At 51.1% G+C, this 17,875-nt stretch overlaps 1 protein-coding gene across 2 annotated transcripts in view; it reads right to left on the minus strand.

Moving 5' to 3' along the window:
- IRAG1 (inositol 1,4,5-triphosphate receptor associated 1) overlaps window positions 1–17,875 on the minus strand; it is a 119,571-nt gene that overhangs the window by 52,500 nt on the left and 49,196 nt on the right. For both annotated transcript variants that reach the window (XM_060018489.1, XM_060018488.1), the window contains 8 exons: window positions 9,943–10,043; window positions 8,401–8,471; window positions 6,530–6,703; window positions 5,386–5,463; window positions 4,592–4,644; window positions 4,340–4,387; window positions 2,435–3,052; window positions 175–253 (listed from right to left, as the gene is read on the minus strand). In XM_060018489.1, coding sequence (XP_059874472.1) covers window positions 175–253; window positions 2,435–3,052; window positions 4,340–4,387; window positions 4,592–4,644; window positions 5,386–5,463; window positions 6,530–6,703; window positions 8,401–8,471; window positions 9,943–10,043 — 1,222 coding nt within the window. The remainder of the gene's footprint in view (window positions 1–174; window positions 254–2,434; window positions 3,053–4,339; window positions 4,388–4,591; window positions 4,645–5,385; window positions 5,464–6,529; window positions 6,704–8,400; window positions 8,472–9,942; window positions 10,044–17,875) is intronic.

Genomic DNA, 17,875 nt, shown 5'->3' on the forward strand with positions numbered 1-17,875 from the left:
TTCAACCATTTGCAAATATTTACTGAGGGCCTGTTCTGCGTCTGGCCCACACTCGCCACTGGGATGGACAAAGGCCCTGACAGGATGTGCAGTGTTTACACGTTCACCTTCTTTGATCTGGAGAAAATGAATCTATCCCCAGCCTGAGGAGAGCATCTCCCCGATCCCACCTACCTTTTTCCTGCTCAGCCGCTTCACTAAGGTCTGGAAGCTTGAGCCCCACTAAGTTCTGATTTCTTAGCAGGATGTGCTCCTTTTTAGGAAAAGAAAGACAACGTTTCAGATGGTGACCTCAGGCTGGACTCTTCCCTCGGTTCTATGGCTCTGTGACCGCTCAGTCTCACGGGGCAGCACTCGGGGCGGGGACAGTCACGACATCTGAGGGGCACCAGGAAGACCGCTCCTCTCCTAGCCTGTAAAGGTGCTAGAAACCCCACCATCAGTGCCCCATTCCTTGGGTCAGGAATGGTCCTTCGCATGGCTGGCTTTTTAAATAAGCCTGTGAGCCTCAGGGCGAGGGAGCTGCCAGCCACATGGTGGCTGAAGGCTGGAGGACAAACAGAAGCAGAGCCCAGGTCTCTGGGGATAGGAGGGTCCCCTGGGTGCGTATGGAGCCGCCAAAGATGGAAACAATGTTTGTGATCTCATGGCTGTGCTCTGAGCTGCCTGGAGCTTCCGGCCTTGTTATTCTGGGCAGTGAGTGCCCACTCTCAGGACTTGTGGCCTCCCCTGCCCCCAGTTCCTCAGTGGCCTGTGATAGCACCTCTTGAGTTGTTAAACTCTCCAGACGAATGAGGCCTGCAGATTGCCGTCCCAAGGCTGCAGGCCAATAGCCACTGCTGCCTGGGGCTTCGGCCAGCAGAGCCAAGGAGAGATGGGGATGCTGACGGCAGGTATGTGGCACAGGTAGGCTTACACCTGTTCCAAGTCCAAGACCGGCGCTCCCAAGTGGAAATGCCACACAGAGCTCCTTGGGCCTGTGACCTGTGCTTCTAAGGGGATTTTCAGTGTCGGTAGCAAAGGCCACTTGGATGGTTTTCCTCCCGGGTGAAGGAGAGGAAAGGGCCAGCAGAGGGAGCTCTGGCCCAGATGGAAGTCATGCGCCAGGGCCCTTGACCTGTTTCCTTAACCAGAGGCCCACAACCAAGCGGCTCTCAGCACCCTGGCTTGGGCTGGAGGTGTGGTCAGACGCAGGGCAGTGGTTAGTGGAATGGGGCCTCCAGGTTCTCTGTGGTTTTCTTTGCTGCAGAGGGGAACTGGCAGGGGTCTGGGGGTGGCCTGTCGCCTGGGCCTGGCCTCTGCTGCCCAGAGGCACGTGAAGGCAAATGCCTGTCTGGCCTCCTTGGCGTCACCTTCCCCAGGGGTCTGGGGCTGCGGCCCACCAGGGGCGGCCCTTGCAGGCCTGTGCTGACCCGCTAGTTAGTGAGGTCTTCCTGGCTGGGTGGGCTTTTCCGTGTATAATGTTTTTAACCTCAGCAGCCAGGCCCCAGCTCCCCTGGAGCCTCCAACGCAGAAGGCTTCTGTGCAGGACAGTGGCCACGGTTGGAACACGTTCCTGCTAGTGCAGACCCCCAGCACCGCACTTGCTCTTGACTGCTGTCAAGTGCCTCATTTCCTTCCCTGTCCCACGGCCCCTCTGTAGGGGAGCCAGGAGGGCCTCGTCCAACTCCAGCTGTGCGGGCGCCAGGCCCCACCCCGTGGAGTCCCGGCTGCCTTGGCCTGTGGCCTGGGTTGGCCCTCTGGGGAAGTGGAGCTTGGGTAAGGATTTCTTCGTCCTGTTAAACTCTTCTCTTCCTCACACCCTGGGCTCTCTCCCCCTGCATCTCTGGATGACCCCCAGTCATTCCATGAATAGGGCAGTAGCCCCATGAGAGACAGCTGTGCCTGGTTTGATGGCCAATGACAGTTAGGGACATCAGGGGTGTTAGAAGAAATTCACCACAGGGGGAGCAGCCCCTCACGGCCATGTTTGGATGGATTTGAGGCCCTTTGTTAACAGGTATCAGGAAGGAAAGCTTGGGGGGCAAGACAGAGGGAAAAGCCATTCCATTCTTGCCCCATCCTAGGCATGACAAGGTGCTCCATCAAAGGCTTCTTGTTCGTGAGCTACCAGCTCCAGTTAGAGAGGAAAACACAGCCCAGGACTCAGGGCCCATGTGTCCTTCCATATACCCACCTTCCCCTTGGAATGTGGCAGCTCTACACCAGCTGACCTCACCCGAGTGAGCAGGGTAGAGGCACGAAAGGTGATATTTATGAAGGACATGCTGCCCAGTGGGCTGGTTTTTGGGGTGGGGAGGTTCAGGGTTCCACAAGGCCCACGTCTGGGCCACAGCTGCCCCACCCCAGGCCCAGGTCAGCCCGGCCCAGAGGCCCTCAGCCCAGGTTGGGGACCTGGACGCACACCCTGCCCAGCAGGACCCCAGGAACCCACCTCACGGAGTTTGGTCAGTTTCTGCATCCGCACTGGCTGCACTTGTATCTGAAAGTCTTTAAGTCCAGGAGCCTTGGCCAGCTTGCTGCCAGCTTTGCCTGAAAGACGCTTCTCTTCCTCTGCCAGCGGCACCTTGGCAAGCACTTTCTGAAGCCGGGGGCCGGGTTCTTCGGGACTGCTGTCCCAGGAGACATCCCGCAGCAGGGGCGGCCGGGACACAGGGGGCCACAGCTCAGCTTTGGAGCCAACCTTGGACCCTGTGGGCTCTCCGACTGTACTTTTCCCCTGGGGGGACTGGGGAGCCGCCCCTCCAGAGCCCTGGGTTGGGCTTCTGGGCAGAGGGTTGCCCTCCTTGGCTGTCTTCAGAAGCGGCTTCCCTAGCTCGCTCTCAACAGGGCCAGGCTGGGGGCTGTTCAGGGCCATTTTCCCACCACTGCCTGTGCCAGAAGCTGGGCCCTTGGGTATGGCCTCTGGGCGATGGAGGGGATCAAAGTTTTCCTTTTGTTCTATTGCAATTTCTTTGGACTTCTCAACTGTGGGAGAGCGAGGAGTCAGCCTGCCCTGAGACACTTTCCTCTGGTCATTCTGCTTGCGGTCAGCTAGCCCTTTGAGGACATTCTGAAAGAGACAAGGTAGAGCTGGGACCCTGGGGGCAGGTTGGAGGGGAGAAGGGTGGATTCACCTCTGCTGTGGGGTCTCTAACCCCATGGACCCTGCTAAGGGACCCGCACGTGTGTGTGCGCGCGCACGTGCGCACACGTGTATGTGTGTACGTGTGTGTGTGTGTGTGTGTGTGTGTGTGTGTGTGTGTGTGTAGGGGTGGGGAGGTGTTGGAGAGGTATGGGCTAGGTAGAAAGGGAGGACTTCTCAGTCACATCTGAGCCGGCAAAGGGGACCTACAAACAAGCCTGAGGTTTGTAAAACAGACAGGATAAGGGGACCTGCCATTCAAAACCTGCCAAGAACTTCCCAAGGGCTAGGCGCTGCAGAGGACAGTGGAATGCAGTGCAGCCACAAGTTTTGGCTTTGACTCTGTTGCCCCAGATTCTAGTCCTAGCTCTGCCTGGCAAGGCCCTTAACTCTTAGGATTCAGATTTCCCATCAGGTTTGTGAACTCCCTGAAATTATCTACAAATGTATATGTGTGTTTGTGTGTTGTATGTATTTTTCTGGGAAGAGAGTCCATAGCTTTCAACAATGTCTCAGAGCGTTCTATGATCCAAGAGAGGTTACAGATCACTGAATAAGGGGGTTCTTGCAAAGCTGGCAGCTTGCTGTTCGGAAGTTCCAAGATTCTGTGCTCGTCTTTCATTTCCCAAGGGAAAGCTGCCTTGTGAGGCGCAGGTTCGTGTGTCTCTCTGGGTATTTGTGTGGCTGTCTTGTGTGTGTGCTGAAACTCTACCAGAGGACTCTATCCCAGACCCAGTTCCAGATGAGATTATATTCTATGCTGCCCTGACACCACCTTGAGCAGGTGGTTCTAAGCAGGTGTGGGGCTCTTCGTTTGCTCGTCAGCAGAGATGAGGTTTTCCAGGCTGCCCCCAGGTAGAGTCCCAGCTAGGGGCTGGAGCTTTCCTGCAATTTTCACTAGAGCTGACGGGGGCAGCAGTCTTCCCTGGCTGTTGCTGGGCCCAGTGGTCCCCCCGGCCTCTGGCAGCAGCCTGACTGGGAATGTAGGACTATGGGCAGGACCACCATGGAGGTCATCCCCACTGAATCCCGCAGCCTCACCCCCTCCACCTCAGGCTTCCAGTCACCGTAGGGCAGAGGAACCTTCTAGCTTCCTCAGCCTTGACCTTCCACTCACGCACACCCACTGGCAGGCTGCCCAGGGCCAGCCTAGGCTTCTGGGACACCGTGTCTCCCACACTCAAATCATCCAAACTGGGCAGACCTCAAACTCACAGGCTCGCCAAGGGGAGGTGAAGAGACTTCGGCCTCATCCCCCTTCTGCTGGAGAAAGTAAACACGAGTCAGTCAGCAACGTGAAGAGGCCGAGTCTCCTCTTGAAACACCCTCAAGGAGACCCCTACAGTGGTGCCGATGTCTCCCCCACCCAGCACCCTCGCCTCCAGCGGGTCATGGAGGGCCTCTCAGGTGTTACGGGGTTAGAGGAGAGACTAGTTGACATAGAAACCCCAAACGGTGCCCCGTTACCTGTGGTGGTGCTCCGGGCAGAGGGGACCCTGGGCCACTGCACGCATCCAAACCTAAAATGGTCCAGACACTGGCAAGTGATGTCCAGCACCCCAGACCCTCAGCTGTCCCTTTAGCAAAAACGCATCTACCTCCCCAGAGTGTCCTCCCTTGGGTCCCTCGGGCCCAGGAGCCAGTAATGCCCATGCCTGTTGAGTACCTCTCACAATGCCAGGCTCTGTGGGGAGTCCCCATCTAATCATCACAGAAACCACATGAGGCCAGGGCAGGGGGAAATCAAGGCCACACAGCCGGAGTGTCAGCGCTGGGATCTGAACCCGGGCTGCCTGGCCCGAGCCTGAGCTTGCCCCGCAGCTCTGACAAGGGTAGGCTGCTCTCCCTGGCACCCCAGCCCTACCCTGGCTGAGCTGAGGGTGTGGCCCTGAACGCAGCCTAATGAAAGGGAAGCAGTCAAAACACAGAGTGGCCCAAATAGAGGCCTTTGCAAATAAGCTCTGAGGTGACCTCTCTCCAGGTCCTCTCTGGGCAGAGGGCCCCGGCCATAGCCCCCTTCCCTCCATCCTCATCCTGGGCTAGGCCTACCTCCCCACGCTAGCTTGAAACCCCAAAGAAAGCACATCTTCCTCCTCTGAGGCAGCCCAGCCAGGCCCCTGGGGAGGGGACCAAACGGGCATCCTGACTGGGAAGGCTGCAGGACAGGAGTCCTGGGGCCCAGGGGAGGGACTGAGCCACCACCCAAGGTGGGGAGCCAGAGTGGGCAATGCCGTGGGGTTCGGGGGGGAGGTGGACCTCACCAGGCCGCTTGGGGACGGTGAGGGAGTTGCTCTGAGAGGACCCAGGAGAAGTTCCGGGGCTGAGGTTTGGGGAAACAGCTGTGGAGACAGACACAAATTGGCCAGCATTCGTGAAGGTTCAGGACTTCAGCCTAACAAAGACATCCTTTCAGGTATTTCTCGCCTCTGGGGACTGGGTCTGCCTCGTCAGGTTCAGGGGCTGATTCTGGACTCCATATGAGGCTCCTACCACAGCCCAATGCCTCCCTGCTGCCAGCCCAACAGAGGGGGCGCTGGGGTCATTTGGGGGAGAGGGAGGGTGATTGGGGTCACACTCCTCAAGTCTGCCTGGCCTCACCCCAAAGCACCTTCTAGAAACAGAGGACCTGGCATTGCTTGGCAGGTACAGCTCCAAAGGCTATACCTCCTAGACTTGCCAGGATGGCTCTGATTTCAAATGTGCCCCTTCCCTCCTAAGTACATTCAGACTTGTTTAGCTGCCCCCAATTTTTTCCTCAAGAAAAAGAGTGACTTTAGCCAAAGGGATAGCAGGAGAATTTCAGAAAACCTTTCTTCTAATCCAGAAATTCCAGAGAGACACCAAAGACCACACTTCCCTTCCCTAGGATCCTTCCCGGGGCACAGCTGGAGGTCAGGGAGAGGAAGCCCAGGGCCAGCCTCTCCTGACCTTTGCAGAGGAGGTGCCCACAGAGCAGGGCCTCCTGGGGATGGTGGGAGACCACACAGACCCCAGCCCTGCAGGGTGGCCCGGGAGTCTGCGCACTCGGGCATCACACAGTGGGTTTCTCTCCAGGCAGGGTTCAGGGACTGGGGAGCCCAGGTCAAGTTCATGGGTGTCATATGGGCTAGCAATTCTTGGCAAAGCAGGAAGACAAAATGGTCACACATAGACCCCAAAAAATGGAAAGCAGAGTTTTCTGGGCTAGAGTTGGGTCAGTATTTCAGAGCTTCTGATACGGGGTGCGATGCCCTCTCCCCACAGGATCCTCTCCACGAGCCTCAGTCCTCCCGGGCCCAAGAGGCCTGGGGGCAGGCACGTCGAGAGCCACCCCTGGGAAGCAGGGCTCCTGCTGCATCTGGGGCTGGGCCCTCCCCAACGCCCGCCCCCGTCGGAGGGGCTCAGGGCGGCCTCCTGTCGTCCTACCTGACGGGCAGTCGCCGGGGCTGCTCCTGGACTTCCTCCCGCGGCGGGTCAGGAACCGCTCACTCACCGACTTGGCTTCCTCCAGCAGCGCCAGGTTTTTCTTCTTGTCCTCCTCTGAGATGCTGATGTCCGGCAGCTGGCCGTTTACCAGGTCAATGATGTGCCCCGTAGGGTCTGCAGAGGAGGGGTGAGCACGGCGTGAGAGCCACGGAATCCTTGGTCCCCAACCTCAGCCCTGCCCCCAGTCCCTACCCCTCAGCCCAGGGACACTGCCCAGAGGGGACTTGGCCAGCCAAATCTCAGCCCATTGCCGGGTCCTGGAGAGGGCTGCGTGGGGACAGCCAGGGCTCCCCCAGCAGGCCTGACCCCTCCAGCTTGTAGCCGGTGGATGTGGCAGGTCCTCTGTCACAAATGGCCGTGAAGCCACCTAGGTTCCCAGTACTGTCCTCCACTCTGCCATGAGGGAAGGCCACCAGGAGACCCACCTGTTCTACCTGCTCCCCTAGTGTTCTTCCTTCGGTCTCTCTTTCTTTAACAAGATAGTGAGCTTAACATATGTGGATAAAGGAAGCACTCCAAAGATCATGGGCCAAAGACACAACCCCATGGCCACCTTCCCTCCTTTTTCCCTCTACTCACATTGTTTACCCCCATCCTTCTCCATAACTGCCCCTTCTCCAGGACGCATTCCCTGGGTGAGTGACACCACCTCTCACCCAGCTGCTCGGAAACGTAGGAGTCCCTCCACACTCTTCCCTCCTCCTCAGCTGCCCCCAGGTCCAACCAACTCAGCATCAAGTAAGTATCTCTGGAACCTGTGCCTCATCGCCACTGTTGCTCATCAGCTGTAACTTACCTGCACAATTACATCAGCCACCTCATAGGCCCACCACCTCCAGGCTATCTGCTCCGTCCCATCCTCCACTGCCTATCACAGTGACCTTCCTAAGGGCCATATCTGACCATGCGATTCTCCTGCCTCAGCTCATCAGGATTCCTCCTGGTCCCCCGTGTGACGTCCAGATGCCAAACTGCGCCCAGCCACTTTCCCTGATCCCACATACTCCTCTCCTCCAGCCCCTTGGTAGTGAATGGCTCCCGTTGTGCCTCTCCAGCCTCCGTTCCTCCTCCTTCTGGTCATAGCTCCCCGGTTTGCACTGGGTGAAACTCGTCTGAGTCTCAGTCACGTTAGGAAGGAGCTAAACAATACTGCCCATCTCAGCCCAAGTGCCAGTAAGGGGACCACGTACCATCCTCAGCCAGCCAATGAGCTCAATCCCCCTGGGTGACTGGTTCAGGGATGGCCATGGAGGCCAGTGAGAGGCAACTCTGAGAATGGTGGTGGGTATATGGGGAAGAGGAGCTCTCTTTTCACTGAAGGGATGTAAGTTGCTGGTAGCCATTTGCCCAGAAGGAAGCCAACACACAAGAGAGGAAACTTGGGAGATGGGATGGGATGATTGCTAATGACCCAACATGAGCATCTGGGCTCAGCGCTCCCTGAACACACAGACCCTGGCTTTTATTTATTTTTATGTGTTTTGGCATAAGCTAGTTTAATTGAGTTTCTGTCATTTGAAAGAGTCCTGACACACAGCCAAGCAGGCAATTGCTCTGTTATGGCTCCTGCCCAGCAACACAATTGCTTCCTCCACCCAAATGACGTTTCCTCCCTCTTGTCTATCTGTCCGACTCTCTAAGGCACAACTCAGATACTATCCCCTCTGGACTACTAATCTGAGAAGAAGAAGAGGGGAAGGGGCCAAGCCCGGCCAAGCTGCCAGACCTCAGTCTTCTTCCTACTCAAACACACCTTCAGTTGGACCCCTATCTCCGGTGGCAGAAATAAGACAAATCGGCCTAGCCCTTACCCACAGAAGTCAGGGGAGCAGTGGAAACCTTCAGGTGTCGGTGAGAAAGCCTCCTGTGGGGACTGTGAGCTCTGAAAGACCAAACAGAGTCATCTTGTTAGGAAAATTTGTCCACAGCTGGTAAATAGGAGACCAGATGCTTGCATAATCTTTCAGAGTCATCCTAGAGCATCATCTTACAAGCTTGTTATTTTTTCAAGGGCGAAAAAATATGGGAATTTGTTAGAAATGCAAGTTCTCAGGCTTCACCCACCGACAGGATCAGAAACTCTGGGGATGGGGCCCAACCATCTGTGACCGAACAAGCCCCGGCCCCAAACCCAGGTGATCCTGATGCTCTCCAAAGTTTTCGAACCACTGCCCTTTGTAACTTTGACGATTTAGTATTTATTAGGGCTCAGACTCTGAGTGAATATCTAACTTGCAGAAAACTCATAAACTGTGAATAATTGCCTGGTAGAGATGCAGATGATTTCTGTTGGGGAGAAAAGATAAAAATAAGGTTTCATTGCCCTGTGAAACATTAACCTATCTTGTATCTAACTTAGCAATCTTTTTTTTCTCTTTTTAAAGATGTATTTATTTATTTATTTTGGGGGGCTGCGTTGGGTCTTCATCGCTGCGCACAGGCTTTCTCTAGTTACAGCAAGCGGGGGCTACTCTCCATTGCCTTGCGCGGGCTTCTCATTGCGGTGGCTTCTCTTGTTGCAGAGCACGGGCTTTAGGTGCACAGGCTTCAGTAGTTGTAGCACGAGGGCTCAGTAGTTGTGGCTCACGGGCTTACTTGCGCCACAGCATGTGGGATCTTCCCGGACCAGGGATTGAACCCGTGTCCCCTGCATTGGCAGGCAGATTCTTAACCACTGCACCACCAGGGAAGTCTCTAACTTAGCAATCTTATTCCAGCTTTCTTTTCCTCCTCACTGATTATACTACGTACATCCATTTCTCGTATCCTCCTTTGAGCTGGCTTTGTTATCCTGATGGTCCCCTCGTTAATGAGTTAAGTAAATCTTTGACACATGCTCACTATATATCTGTATTAGAATTATCTTTGTAACTTTTTGGAAATTAAACTTAGAAAATCTCATTCCAGCTAGACCAATGCATGGGCTAGTGCTGTGTAAAACCTAGGCAGGGACATCCCTGTGCATGTGAGCCAGTGTCCCTTCCAAGAGATCATCTTCCACACAGGACCCACTTTGGCCAGAAGCAGGATTCTAGTAAAATATTCACATCTTTTAGGTCTGTTTGAAAATATCTGAGCAGTTACTGTAGAAAACTCCCCTGCTATGAGCTGTGCTTTTCTTAAAGGTTAACAAGGTGCAAAGAGCCAAATCTAGGAGAGAAGAAATAATTTGTGGGGAAAGATAATGGAAAAATCCCAAGCTCTCTCTCCCATTTTGAAAAACTGCTTGATTGTATTTCATCAATAAAATGATCAAGAACGAAGAAAAGATTTGTAAAAAATAGAGCTGTCTAATCCGCACATGCTAGGAAATACTGCTCTTTACAGCACAGATTAGGCAAATAGGAGGTTACCTGTTGACCAGGTTTTTGTCAGTTTCTTCTTCCGGTGAACTGGCATCCCCAGTCAGGATGATGGTGGGTGGACTGCAAGATATTCCTGCGGTGGGAGGGCCCTGGTTGTTTAGAACAAAAAACACAGATGGAGTTAAGCTCCCAGGAGCTGGAGCCATTATTCGAGTATCATGACACTCAGAGACTTCTTGACGAGGGTCAAATGCTGTTTATTTGGATTATTCAGGGGGGGAAAAAAAGGCAGTTTCTCCTTCATTTACCGAGCTTAACTTGGTCTATTTTCATGCACTAAGATTAGGGAACTTCTAAGCCATCCCTGGTTAATTCTCACTAACAATGTAGAAAAAGAATGGTGCAGGGTCCTCAGGCTGCAACCAGCCTGGTTGGGGAAGGATGGAGGCCAGCAGAAAAGGCAGTGACACCACACATTCCCAATACTCAGTGACGCCCTACATTTGGCTAATTGTGACCTTTCAATAAAGGTGATTTGTTCCATGGATAATGGAACACGCTTTGACTTTTGTAACTTTGTAAAAATGTTTATCTACATAAATACACATTTCTGAAATAAGAACAAAAGTTAGGAGCCAATCCTTAGATTTTTGAGATAGTTTGCAACCACTAAACAAAATAGAACAAAACTACTAACCATCAAAATGAAAGAGTTATTACATCCCAGGTTGGAGAAGTTGTAGTGAAATTGGTATACCGTTATGCTGCTAATGGCTGTGTGAGTTGTAAAACCCTATCTGGAGTAGAAAAAATACTTGCTGAGTGAGTAAATGAGTGAATGAAATAAAAGCAATACTGTATAGGATATACTATAAGATCCATGAAGATGCATATCAACCTGTGTTTTCCTACACCTAAGTGTACTGGGGGTAAAAATAGGACCAGTTAACAGTAACACACAGTATCTCTCTGGTTCTTCTGCCACGTGCTATTGCGGTATTTCCATCTCAGAATTGTTCCCAGCTATGTCTGGGAGACTCTCCAGAGGTCCTGACTCCTCCAGAGGACCCTTCATCATTTGCCTTCTCCTCTGCCCTGCCCCCTTACTGATGCATACAGCCCGGGCCCTCTGTGAATGCCCTACTCTCCCTGCCAAAGTCCTGTCTCCCTGGGCTCCCGAGCATGTCACACCACCTGCACTATTGGTGTGGCCTCCTGAATCTTCAGAGCAGCAGGTGCCCATGGCCACTGTCTCTGGAGGTCGTGTCCTTCTGGAGTCCCTGGGCATTAAGTGCTCTTACCTCTACTGGCCCCACTGAAGCCATGGCCTGGGGGCTGCCCTCGCAGAGCCAGGCTGAGCTGTGTTCTTGAGCCCTTGGTATGCAGGTGTTGGTTCCTTGCGAGGTGAGGAGGAGGTTCTCTCTCCTTTTCACATCATTCTTTGTTGTCAAGTGGGTGCTGTACAGTACCATGTGGACTTCTCAAATCCCACAACTTTTAGTGAAACCAGCTCTTCCCATTGTCACTTGCATCTCTTCCCTCCCTTGGCCTCAAACATGAGGCCGGGTGAGCTGGAGAAGAGTCTCTGAGTCTAGCCAGGGAACGCTGGACCCCTATGTTCCAGGACCTTTCAGCAGGAGGGAGCTGCAGTGATGGGAGGAGGGGGAAGCCCTCAGAATCCTCGAGCACATGGAAGGGCAGGGACTTTGGCTGGGTAGGAGGAACAGGAAGCAGCACTGCCTTTTGGAAGAATCACACTGCACTCAAATTTCTGCTCATTATCTGCTAGCTGTGTGTCCTTGGGCAAGTTATCTAACCACTCTATGCCCCATGATCATAAAATCTAACTCACAAGGTTGATGTGAGGATTAAAAATAATGTTGACACAGCACCTGGCACATGACTGATGTTTTCAATAAATGGTAATATTACTGTCAGATTACCTTTCTCTCTCTCATTCGACAAACACAGTTTAGTTATCCATCATGTGCCAGGGGCAGTTTGAGATACAAAGACCCTCAAGAGCTCACAGCCAAGCAAGGGATACAGAGAAGTAATTAATACTTATAATAAGTATAAGGTGATAAGGAATGAAGCACATTCTGTGAAAGCTCAAAGAAAAGGAAAGAAAACTCTCTCAGGAGGGGAGCTGGAGAAGACTCTCAAGAGGAGGGGACATTTGAGCTAGGTCTTGAGGGATGAATAGGAGCTTGCAAGACAAAGATATTAGGGGAGAGGTTTTTGGGCAAAGGGAACAGCATAAGTAAAAGGCATAACTGGGCATTAGGGATTCACAATGTAGCTAGAGCATAGACTATAGAGTATGTGAAATAGGAGGGCCCAGGGATGGGGGCGGCCATATTGTGATTTATAAGAAATGTATATATTTGGTCATTCAGATGACAAAAATATATTCCTCATATATATTTGGTCTTCATCCACAGTTCCTGGCTTACAGCTCCCCAAACACTTGGAACTTCCTGAGTGATAAAAGCTTGGGGAAACATCTTTTGTTATAATATTTGGTCTCTTGTCCTCAGTTTCTGAAAATGCTTCAGAGAATTGCTTGACATGTTATAATGAGGTCCAAGAAACTAATTTTGGGGCAAAATATGAAACCAGAATAAGAGGTTGAGCCAGCTTTTGAAAGACCTTGGTTGCTACTCCAGTGAGTTTGGTCTTTGTGGTTTTGGAGATGGGGAACACTGAGGATTAGGCCTGGGAATAACTTGACTGCCCAAAGAGAAAACAGAAATGTTGACAGCAGATCCATCCATGGATCCCCATGATTCCCACTGGTTGAGTTGCTGGAGGAGGCCCTGTTACCGAAGCACCATTCTGCCCCATAGGAATTTTGAGGAGCTCCCTAGTAAACTGGAGCCGTGTCACTCTCCAATTGGATATGCACGGTTGGAGAAGGTAGAGCGACAGGGAGTCAGCATGATGCTTGTGGCTGAAGCCAGGACTGGCCAACCTGTCCTCATGACCCCAGAGCTCCAGTCCCTCCAAGAACGCAGATATACATCTTTCTGTCAAAGACTCCTCCTGGAAGAGACACTCAGGAAGGTTCCCCAAAAGCAACAACTCCTTCTGTGGATAGTTTCACCCTGATGGGCTGGTGATGAGCTAGTCACCTGCTTCGTCCTCTTGTTGCACTGTCCCTCAGTTCCCATCACTATAAAGTAGTCAATGGTCTGCGGTCTCAGAAGATGTTTGTGTGAATAAAATGAAGTGATGAATGTGTATGCCCTTTTATAACTGTGATCTGATCTACAAATACCCATTAATCATGGTTATCACTCAAATGAACAGCAGCTCCACTCAGTTCTCCCCACCTTTTGTCCACCAGGCTTCACTGGTGGGAGACTAGCAAGCAGCAGAGGGGCTGGCGCCTTCCAAGGGGCCAGGAGGGAAGCAGAGGATCTTGGGTCATGGTGTGGGGCCTGAGGACACACAGTGGAACAGCACCCATGGGAGCTGCTGAGGTCAGGAAGGGGAAGCAGAGTGTCAAAATGGCAGGTGATGATGGAGCTGGGGCAGGCAGGGCCCAGGCAGTGCCAAGCTAAATGGGAGAGCCAGTGAAGTGGAAGGAATGTGGTGCAGGGGGAAGGTGTTTCTCCTGGGTAGATTCTCTGGGGAGCAGAAAGGGCTGAAGTTTTCCCAGAGGCTTCTGTTCACCTCACTAAAAGGGTTTCTTGCTAACATGGCCTCTTGGATCTCAGTGAGAGAATTAGCATCCTCTGAATCCTATCCTCTGAGCTCAGAGGTACAAATTGGAGACCTGGGAGCCTGTTTGCTGTGAGTAGCATTTACAAGTTTTTATATTAGTTACCAACATTTCATAATTAGAAGAATTCCCATAAAGGTCTGGATTTCCTGCTTTTCCTAAAAAACCAGGAGATCAAGCCATCTTGGTTCCACAGTTCTGCCGAGTAACCCTTGGTTGGAGTCAGCTCACACTGGCTTGTTTCAGTCATTCACACTCCCTGCCTGGCCCCAAAAGCATCTGAGTTACTGCTCCTGTGACCCATGATTCTTAGCCTGTCTTGGTTTTCTGGAGCGCAGGAGGTTTGTGCTTAAAGCCTCCTCCACCCACGTCATCTTTTTTTATTCAAACCACTTTATTAAGGTGTGATTGACATATTTCATGTGCACAACTTGATGAGTTTAGAGATAAGTATATACTGTGAAACCCTCACCACAATCCCTATCCATCACTTCCAAAATTTCCTCCTGCCTGAGGATAAGAACACTTATAAGATCTACCCTTGTAGCAAATATTTGGGTATACAATACAGTAGCGTTAATTCTGGGCACTCTGCTGTACAATAGATCTCTAGAAGTTATTCGTGGCCGTGTAACTTCCACAACATCCTGACGGAACTACTTTCCATATGGCCTCATGGGTGACTGTTACCATGGCAATGCCAGTCAAAACGCTGACTATGCCTATAGTATGTGTGAGGTTCCTTCCCTGGGTGGAATTTATTTCTACAGTGAAAATTTGGCCTCTGAAAATCACCTTTTCCATGTTCATCACATTTAGAGAATTTTTTTCTTGTATGAATCCTCTGGTAAACAAGAAGAAATGCACTTTGGCTAAAATATCATTTTCCCATTTGTTCTATCATATGGTTTCTGACATCCCTTGGAGGGGCTTTTACAAATTCCCAGCATGCACTGGTGATGATGGGCTAGGTCTACATAAGGGGGCAGAAGGAGCCAAACATTAATTTCTGCATGTTGTATTCTAGAAATAAAATGGTGGTGGTGGTGCTCGGGTTATACCATATACCCATTTCCAAGAGTCTCATATGTTCCAGCTGCTAAGTAAGTAGAATGCAGTTTATTTATTTTTGTTGACACACTACCTATTTCCCAAAGCAATCTGAAGTCACCAACAATAAACTATAAGACATAAGAAGATGAAACTATAAAAAGGAGGGAACAATTGGATAAATACAGACATCCCTAGCAGATAAAGAAAAATATATGCTTCTTTTAGCATCCATGGTTTGACCCGGAAGTTAAACTATTTGATCTGAAAGCCAATGAAGCTGTGATCCATGTGGGCGAGTCTCTGAGAGAGTCTGCCTTAGAGAATCGTTCAGCAGATAAAAAGCAAATGTTTTCTGGGATAAACTGGGAGATTGGGATAAATTGGGAGATTGGGATTGATATATATACACTACTAAATATAAAAGTTAACGAATAAGGACCTACTCTATAGCACAGGGAACGCTACTCAGTACTCTGTAATGGCCTATATGGGAAAAGAATCTAAAAAAGAGTGGATATATGTATATGTACAACTGACTCACTTTGCTGTACACCAGAAACTAACACAACATTGTAAGTCAACTATACTCCAATAAAAATTATTTTTAAAAAAAAAAGAGAGAGAGAGAGAAGTCCACTCTTCATTCTCACCTCTAAGGAGAACAAATCTTAACTCCCACCCTCCCCTCTCCTCTCCCCTTTGACTCTTCACTTGCTTACCCGCCACCCCAGTCTCCTCTCTCTCTCTTTCTTCCTCCCTCTCTCCCTCTCTCCTTCCCTCCCCACCTTCTTCCCTCCCTCCCCCCTCGGCTTATTCCTCCAGCTTCATTAAATTCTTTCTCGTGCACATTGTCTTACCCTTGCTTTTTATGATTGACACAAAGGTTTTCAAAAGTCTTAGAGTCTAAGAGAGGGGGCCAGCCTGTAACATTTGCACATTACTATGCTTTGTTCTGTCCATTCATACAGCGAACGTTTCTTGAATGCCTAGCGCTTGCTGTGGTCTATGCTAGGGCCTGGAGGCAAAGGTGAACTAGGCAGCCTCTGAAAGGCATCCCAGTTAGCACAGTGTGATGGGGAGTGGGGTGGAAGTACCCTCCTCCTCACCCCTACCCCATCCCAGGTGGCGCCCAGGCCTGATGCCCTTAATGCTGACACTGTGAGGTAATGGTCTGCAAGGCGCTGGAGGAGCTGCTTTCTGGTAGGAGTTTTCTCTGCCTCCTGGTGAAAGGTCACTTGCAGCAAAGCTCTCCTGAGGTGACTGTCACGCATGGGACTGCAGGCACCCTCAGTCAGAGGAAGGTCAGGAGCAGAGGTCCCCACACAGAAAGGCAGACACAAGCCATGGTGGCAAGCGCCAAGCATGTAACCATGGACGCACGCAGTCTGAAGCTGCTTAAAAATCAGGAGACACAAAGCAATCAGGGAGAAATCCTCTAATACACTGATGGAATGTCCTGGAATATCCTCACTCTCTCCTTCCAATGTGTGCAAACTACATGGTAATAAAATCAAATTGTTCTCTCCCTAATCAGCTCACAGAAAGCTCTGGGCAACTTCTAATGTTCTGCAAAACTGATTTTGTGGGGAACATTCAGTCTTGTGCTGGCTGGGTTTCACTTTCGCAGGTACTAGAGAGAGAGTAATCAGGAGAGTGTGGGAAGATTCCAGCGGCCCTCTGGGTGAACTCTGCCAGGTTTTAATGCAGTGTAAATACCCATCCCTGCTCCCACTCTGAACCGCTGAAACAGAAGGCAGGACCTCAAGGAAGCTTGTGGGTCAGCGGGTTCAAACAGAGTTCGCCAGGCAAGTTCCTGGCTTCCGGACTTCAAGGGCGTCAGGCTCCGGAGCCACACTAATTCATCATACAGCTTTTCGCATTAGCTGTGTGACCTTGGGCAAGTGACCTCACCTCTCTGTGCCTCAGTTACCTCATCTGTAAAATGACTATCTCACAGGGTAGTTACAAGAATTCCACAGATTGGTGTAGAAACAGGATTGCCAGACAAAATACAGGATATCCAGTTATATCTGAGCTTCAAATAAACAACAAATAATTTTTCTAGTATAAGTATATCCCAAATAGTGCATGGACATAACTGTATTTTCATTTGCTAAATCTGGCAGCTCCAGATGGAAAGCTCGCGGAAGGGTACCTGGCAGCTAGTAAATGCTCAATGAGTGTCAGATGTTACATTCTGTTATTGGTAGCTTTGGGGCTAAATTAATGACTTTGGAATTTGGTTTTGAGGAGATTGTTGTTCTGTGTTTTGTGTCTGAACAACCTTTTGGAGTTAAATTAGGAGGGCCTCACCCTTCTGGTCACAGAGTCACAGAGCATCTTCCCCTGGGGCATCTGGCCACATAAGCCCAAGTAATCAATGACCCAGGGAAGCCCACCTCCAAGGCCACCTTCACCTGGCTCCACTCCCTCTCTCACCATCTGCATCTCAGACGAAGTAGAGATGCCTTTTACATATAGCAGAGGCAAAGACACAAACATGGATAAAAGGAAGTGACATTTACTCAGACCTACTGCATGTGGGGCTCTGTCCCAGACACTTCCCGTGTGTTTTCTCATAATCCTCCTAGCAACTCTGGGAATGAACCTCAGGGCACCCATGAACAGCTTGGGGTGATAATACCTCCTGACCTCACAGAATTGTGCAGAGGAAGTGAGAAGATGAAAGCAAAAGCCCTGAGCATGGAATTAGGGAATTAATACATTTCTTTTCTCTCCCCTCTTTTCCCACTTCAATCCCCACTTTACCAACAAAAAAACAGACATATTATGTCCAGGGCTGCACAGCTGGTAAATAGGGGAAGAGACCAACACCAGGCCTGTTGGCCTTCCTGTTACACACACTGCCCTTACAAGTCGTCTCCAGGTCTTGGGTCTCACTTCCCCTGGTTCCTGGTGTTCTGCAGGCCTCTGACATGCCTCTCTTATTCTTCCCAGCTGCACCCTCCCTCACGAGCCCCTTCCTCCAGGAAGCCCTCCAGGCTGAACACACAGCTAGAGGAAAGACAGCAGGGGTACCCCTCTCACCTTCCAGGGGCCCAGCCTTCCCAGGGATCCATTCCCCTTCCCTGGAGTCAGTCGAGCACTGCGGGAGCTGGGCCATCTCCCGGAAAGCTCACCCTTTAATAAGCCAGCAGGTCACATTTTGTTCTCCTTAAATAAACCTTATAGAAACATTTA

Source organism: Delphinus delphis, chromosome 8 (assembly GCF_949987515.2).
Source record: "Delphinus delphis chromosome 8, mDelDel1.2, whole genome shotgun sequence".
Classification (NCBI taxonomy): domain Eukaryota; kingdom Metazoa; phylum Chordata; class Mammalia; order Artiodactyla; family Delphinidae; genus Delphinus; species Delphinus delphis.